This window comes from Elephantulus edwardii, unplaced genomic scaffold (genome assembly GCF_000299155.1).
Source record: "Elephantulus edwardii isolate Elephantulus edwardi_28Jun2011 unplaced genomic scaffold, EleEdw1.0 scaffold00343, whole genome shotgun sequence".
Taxonomy (NCBI): Eukaryota; Metazoa; Chordata; class Mammalia; order Macroscelidea; family Macroscelididae; genus Elephantulus; species Elephantulus edwardii.
The window spans coordinates 172589-179408 of record NW_006400093.1 but is presented as its reverse complement, the minus strand read 5'-3'; the positions used below and the strand labels follow the sequence as shown (position 1 = coordinate 179408).

Here is a 6820-nt window from a genome sequence, read left to right as displayed (position 1 = left end):
ACTATCATTAATATCACAAACAATAAAATCTTGCTAAAGATTATTGCAAGACAGTTGCAACAGTGATTTGACAGAAAACTTCCCAAAATTCCAGCTGTACTCAGATGAGGCTATGGCAAGAGTATTGATCTGTACTGATATCAGTTGAATCTTGGCTGAAAGCAGAGAATGTGAGAAAGATGTTGTGTTTTATTGTCTAGACAAAGGTATTTGAATGTGTGGATCAAAACAAATTATGGTTAACACTAAGAAGAATGGGAAGTCTAAAAGACTTTATTTGTGCTCTTGTGAAACCTATACCTAGACCAAGCAGCTGTTGTCTGAACAAAAGAAGGGAAAACTGCATGATTTAAATAAAATCCAGAAAGGTGTGCTTCAGGAATGTATCCAGGAATTTATCCTTTCCCCATACTTGTTTGATCTCTATGCAAGCAAATCATCTATCTGATTTATCATCAAACTGGATTTATGAAAGTGGTATCAGGATCAAAGGAAGACTCAACAGCCTGCATAATGCAGATGACACAACCTTTCTTGCTAGAATTAAAGAAGATTTGAAGCCAGTGCCCTACAACCTTCGCCTCAGGATGCCCCTGACCCAGCATCTTCAGTTCTTTGATGGACCTATGGTCCTCTTGCAGGAGGGAGCTAGGCAGGTGTTCAGCTGCTTGAGTGTACCAGGAGAAGCCTATCTGCTCTGCTGCACTCCCACTTGGGCATCTACATAGTGCTGATTCATGGTGTCTATGTGTACTGATCACATTTCCAGTGCTTTACCAAGGATAGAAGCCTGCTACTCAGTCAGATTTGAAATTCCTGGAGAATTGGCCTTTGTGAGAAGCAGGAAAGAATTAAAAATTCTATCTTAGTTTTCCTTTTTATTTTATATTAGAAAAACATTAAAAAAAAAACCAAACCCATGAACAGCTTTAGTAATGAAGAGTTTGACTGTTATTTCCTTTATGAAGTGTTTACTGCCAAGGATATTCTTGACCAAAAAAGTAATGACATTTTCTCTTCAGATGATAAAGATGCCTTTTTATGTTGTGGACCTATGAGACATCCTAAAGATGTATTTAAGATGTCTAAAAGTTCTTCCTCCCTTTGATGCAGCTAAATGTAATGAAAGCAGAGCTACCACAGAGACAGGATTTGCCCGTACAAGTAAGACTGAAATACAGCTGATGGAGAGTCCTGGTGTCACTCCAGAGAGAATAATCTATACAAATCCTTGTAAACAAATATCTCAAATTAACTTTACTGCCAGTAATAAAGCTCAGATGATGACTTTTGATAGTGAAGCAGAGTGGATGAAAGTTGCCAGGGCACATACAAAGGCAATTTTTTTTTTTTTTTGCAGACTGCCACTGATGATTTCAAAACCTTAGTGTTAAATTTGGTGCCACACTTAAAACCAGCAGGCTTCTTTTAGAATGAGCTAAAGAACTCAGTATTGAATCATTGGTGTCAGGTTCCACATGGGAAGTGGCTGTACTGACCCAAAGACCTGTGTGCAAGCAATATCTGATGTCCATTGACTCTTTGACATGGGAGCTGTGGCTGGTTTTAGCATGTATCTGCTTGTTATTGGTGGTGGCTTTCCTGGATCTTAGGATGTTGTTTTTGTTGTTGTGTACCATAGAATCGCCTGCAACTCATAGCGACCCTATGTACAACAGCCCTAAACCCTTCTCTATCCTGTGCCAATCTCATTATCTCTGACACACCTACCCCATTACCCCAGTCACTGAATCAATCCATCTCATTTAGGGTCTTCCTCTCCTGCGCTGTCCCTCTACCCTCCCAAGCATGATGTCCCTCTCCAAGGACTTGTCCCTCCTTCCAACATGCTCAAGATATGCCAGATGAAGCTTCAGAATCCTTGCCTCCAAGGAGCAGCCTGGTTTAACCCTCTCAAGGATGAAACTGTTCATCCTCTTAGCAGTCCATGGTATATTCAATACTCTTCTCCAGCACCACAGCTCAAAGGCAATAATTCTCCTTCTGTCATCCCTAGTCATTGTCCAGATTTCTAATGAATAGCAGGTGATTGCAAAGACCATAGCCTGTATCAGGCATACCTTAGTTTCCAGACTGAAATCGTTACTCTTCAGTACTTTGGAGAGGTCTTGGCAGACTTTCCCATCGCAATACATCTTTTAATTTCTTGGCTGCTGGTTCCGAGAGTGTTGACTGTGGAGCCAAGCAAATTACAGCTGTGAACAATATCAATCTCTTCACCATCTATCATGATGTTGCCAATCAGCCCAGTGGTGAGAATCCTTGTTTTCTTAATATTGAGCTTCAAACCATTTTGAAGGCTGTAGTCCTTGACTTTCTGCACCAAACGCTTCAGATCCTCCTCAGTTTGAGCAAGCAGGCTTGTGTCATCTCCATAATGCAGATTGTTGATGAGTCTTCCTCCAATCCTGATGAGTCTCCTCTTAGAGCCCAGCCTTGCAGATGATTTGTTCTGCATAGAGATTGAAAAGGTATGGAGATAGGACACATTCCTGGCATACACCGTTCCCAATTTTGAACTATGCAGTGTTTCCTTGTTCTGTTCTGACAATGGCCACCTGGTCCAAGTATAGGTTCTGCATTAGCACGATCAAGTGTTCTGCGATTCCCATTCTTCTCAGAGTTAACCACAATTTGTTGTGATCCACACAGTCAAACACCTTTGCATAATCAATGAATCACAGATATACATTCCTCTGGTACTTCCCGCTTTCATCCAAGATCCATCTAATATTAGCTACAATATTCCTAGTACCATGACTCCTTCTAAATCCAGCCTGCACTTTTTGCAATTCTCTGTTGATGTGCTGTTCCAGTCATTTTTGGATAATCTTCCAGAATCTTGCTTGCACGTGATATTAGTGATACAATTTGGTAATTTCCACACTCTGTTAGATCACCTTTCTTTGGAATGGGAACAAATGTAGATCTCCCAGTCAGTTGGTCAAGTGGCTGTCCTCCAGATTGCTTGGCACAACCTGGTGAACACATCTAGGTCAGCATCTGTTAGTTGAAGTATATCAATTAGTATAACTTCAATTTCTGGGATCTTAGGATATGAAGTTTAAATCTGAAGAGATCACCAGTGTAATCAATCTAGCAATGGACAAGTATTCTCCATCAGACTGTGGAGTAAAAATCATAGCTGAGACAGACAGAGACACTATGTTTCATCAGCTTTCACCTTTGCTTTTAATATCATTGCCAAGAATTAAAGGAACAGGCAGGCTCTGATGCTGAAGATGAATCAAGTAAACAAGTCTTTTGTGTATTATATGAATGATGCTGTATATGGCTCATTAAATGATCAAGTATATGGTTCATTTAATTGCATCCTTTATGATCTTGCACAAGTTAAGCCCTGGCTGCAAAAGAGACCCAAATTAGATGAGAAATATTATTCATCTAGCATATGAGGACCAACATATGATGGCCCGGATTGGATTGTTGAGTGCTATAATCTGCTAGAAATGCATGTACATGATTAGATGCTGTTTGAAAACATGGGTATTTACACCATTGCTGCCACTTCTACTTTCAATGGGTTCCAGAGGCCAGCTATCTACTATGTGATGTCTGGGCCAACATGGCAACTCATGGAGCAGATGAAGAATTATGAGTATCCACCCAAAATAGAGGAACAAGATGTCATCACTCAGCCCTTGTCTTGTGCTTGGGAAAGTAGAATGAAATGGCACCCAACAACTTGTGCTTCAGTTAGTTTTAATGTGTAGATACCATTTTTGTAGCTATTAACTCCAAGTTCAGCTTGAATTAAGGGATTTGGGGGGAACCATTTAACTTAATTATTGCTCATTTTGAAATGTCTTTATATGAGTAGGATAGCAATGGACAGATACAACAATATGGAAGACTAGGCATTGAGCGTCTCACTTATCTGTTTTCCTATGGAAACTTTATGAATTTTTGTCTTACATACATTTTTATTCACTTTACACACGTTACTAAAGAATGTACCCAGATGCTGAGCAAGCATTTGTAGCTTGTCCAGGGGCAGAATGGTCCAAAAGGTTGTTTTGTGACCTGTTTTAAAAATAAAAGTATCTTGAAATTTAAAAAATTAGAGAGAAGAGATTCGAGCACTTGTTACAGAAGATGAAAATCTGTAGCCTTCAGTATGTATTACATTTCAACATGAAGAAAATAAAAATGCTCACCACTGCATCAACTTCATGATAGATGAAGCAAAGATTAAATTATCAAGGTTTTAATTTTACTTGGATCCACATTCAACACCCATGGCAACAGCATTCAATAAATTAAATTACGTGTTGCATTTGCAAAATATACTGTCAGGGATCTCTCCAAAGTGCTAAAGAGCAATACTGTCCATTTGAATACCTCTGGGATTGCAGTGCAGCTTCTTGCCACTAGGCCACCGGAGCTCCCTATGTCAGTTGAAATACTAAGGTGCACCCGTTCTAAACCATAATTTTAATTGTTTCCTGTATCTCATGGGCTCCCAAAAGAACCAAGGAGTTTATCTTGGTAGAAGTGAACCAGGATGTTCCTTAGAGGCAAGTGTGGTGAAACTTCATCTCACATATTTTGAACATGGTATTAGGAGAGTCCAGGCCTTGGAAAAACATCATGCTGGGAAAGGTCAGAGTAAGAGAACAAGACCTTCAACAAGATGGATTGGCAAAATGATTGTAACAATGGGTTGGAGCCTTTCGGATATTGTGAGGATGGCTTTAGATAAGGCAAGATTCAGATCTATTGTTCACAGGGTTACTATGATTTGTATGGCCTTGAGCGTATATAAAAACAATTCTTCATGATGCTGCCATCAAATCAAGTATGACTCATAGTGACCCTATGAATAACAGATCTGACTCTGGCCTATCCTGTGTCATCCTCATTATTTCTGACATACTCGAGCTCATTGTAGCAATGTCAGTTCATCTGGTTGAAGGTCTTCCTCTCTTTTGTTGACTCTCCACTTTTCCACGCATGGTATCCCTCTCCATAGAAAAGCTTCTCCTAACAGCACACCCAAAGTATACAAGTTGAAGCTTTGCTATCCTCTCCTCCGGGGAGAAATCTGGCTTCACTTTTTCCAAGACATACCTGTTTGTTCTTTTGGCAGTCCATGGGATATTCAGTACTCTTTTCCAACACCACAACTCAAAGGCATCAATTCTTCTTCTGTCATCCTTATTTATTGTCCAGCTCTTGGATGCATAGCAAGTGATTTAAAAACTATGACCTATGTCAGGTGCACCTTAGTTCTCAAACTGACACTGTTGCTCCTCAGCAATTTGGAGAGGTCCCTTACTGCAGATTTTAACAGTGTAATAAGTCTCTTGATTACCTGACTGCTAATACTATGTGTTTCAAGAGTGTTAAGAAAACAAGTTGATGTCTGGAGGCAAGGATTTTGAAACTCTGTCTCACATACTTTGGGCATGTTGCCAGGAGGAACCAGTCCTTGGAGAAGGACATCATGCTTACAAGGGTGGACGGACAGTGCGGGAGAGGAAGACCCGGTATGAGATGGATTGACACAGTAACTGGGGTAATGGGGCCAGGTGTTTTGGAGACATTGAAACTGGTTCAGAATAGGACAGATTTCAGAGCTATTGTACATAGGGTTGTTATGAGTCACAGGTGACTTGACGGCACATAACAAGAACAGTACCAAATGTGTTCATTGTGAATCCAAGTAAGATAAAGTTGTTGGCACTTTCAATCTTTTATCCATCTATCATGATGTTACCTACTGGTTCAGTGGTGAGAATTTTTGTTTTCTTGGTGTTGAAATGTAATCCATGTTGAAGGCTGTAGTCTTTGATCTTCCACAGCAAGCACTTTAAGTCCTCTTCACTTTATGCATCAACAGGAGGTGAATACATAGTGTGACTACTATAAAGTTTTTCAGATATTGATCAAGTAGATATTAAATGAGTATGGGTAAGTATCCAAAGATCATTGTTTTTTATCTAATATTATTGACTGAATATAAAATATTTGAATTCTGACTACTATTACTAAAAAGTCCTAGTATAGCAGCAATTTTCCTTTTATTTTTTGCAGGTGCCAAATCTATCATTCAGGAGTTTCCAGAGATCACAATTTTAACTACTGAAGTTCATCCTGTTGCACCTACACATTTTGGACAAAAATATTTTGGAACAGACTAAGTTACTGAAGGAAAAATTAATCATCTGGTATAATATTAAACTTATGATTTGAGTTTCTACTTGTTTTACAAATTCACTGATGAGTGACAAAATTGTGTACTTACATTTTCATTTTGGGGTTGGTTCTTGTAAAAAGGTAATATTTGTGGTATATTTTATTTGATTGGTAATAAATTCAGAATGGGACTTCTCTTAGAAAAAATGGAAATTTTGGTTATATGCTCATGCAAATTACTAGCCTCTCTCTGTAGAACTCTCTGTCCCTCTCATTCATGTTGCCATTGTGCTGGAACTGACTCATAGCAGACTTTTCATTGGGTTTCTCAGACTAGAAATGACCCCCTCCAACATTTCCCATCCTTTGTCTAAGTTGCTGCTGATAGTAGATTCAAGCTCAATTCCCTATAAACTTTGCCACTAGAACTCCCTCAGTGTACTGAAATTGTTTCCTAATCTTTAAACTGTCTACTTTGGAGGTTGCTTTCATCTACAAATAAAACCCAAATGAGAGTCAATTCTTTGACTCACTATTCTTTTGCATTTTGCTTTTAACTCTAGGGTGATAGAATGGGCATGGTGGTTGCTACCATCTAGTCTTTGTTCCCAACACTGTAGATGCTATTAAGAAGGAGAAA

At 39.1% G+C, this 6820-nt stretch overlaps 1 protein-coding gene across 1 annotated transcript in view; it reads left to right on the top strand.

Moving 5' to 3' along the window:
• Positions 1 to 6310, top strand: part of LOC102859411 (uracil phosphoribosyltransferase homolog) — an 89227-nt gene extending 82917 nt beyond the window's left edge. Inside the window, exon 7 of the mRNA XM_006901769.1 lies at positions 6079 to 6310. Within this exon, the coding sequence (XP_006901831.1) occupies positions 6079 to 6185 (107 nt within the window). The 3' untranslated portion in view covers positions 6186 to 6310. The remainder of the gene's footprint in view (positions 1 to 6078) is intronic.
• Positions 6311 to 6820: the final 510 nt, after the last annotated feature.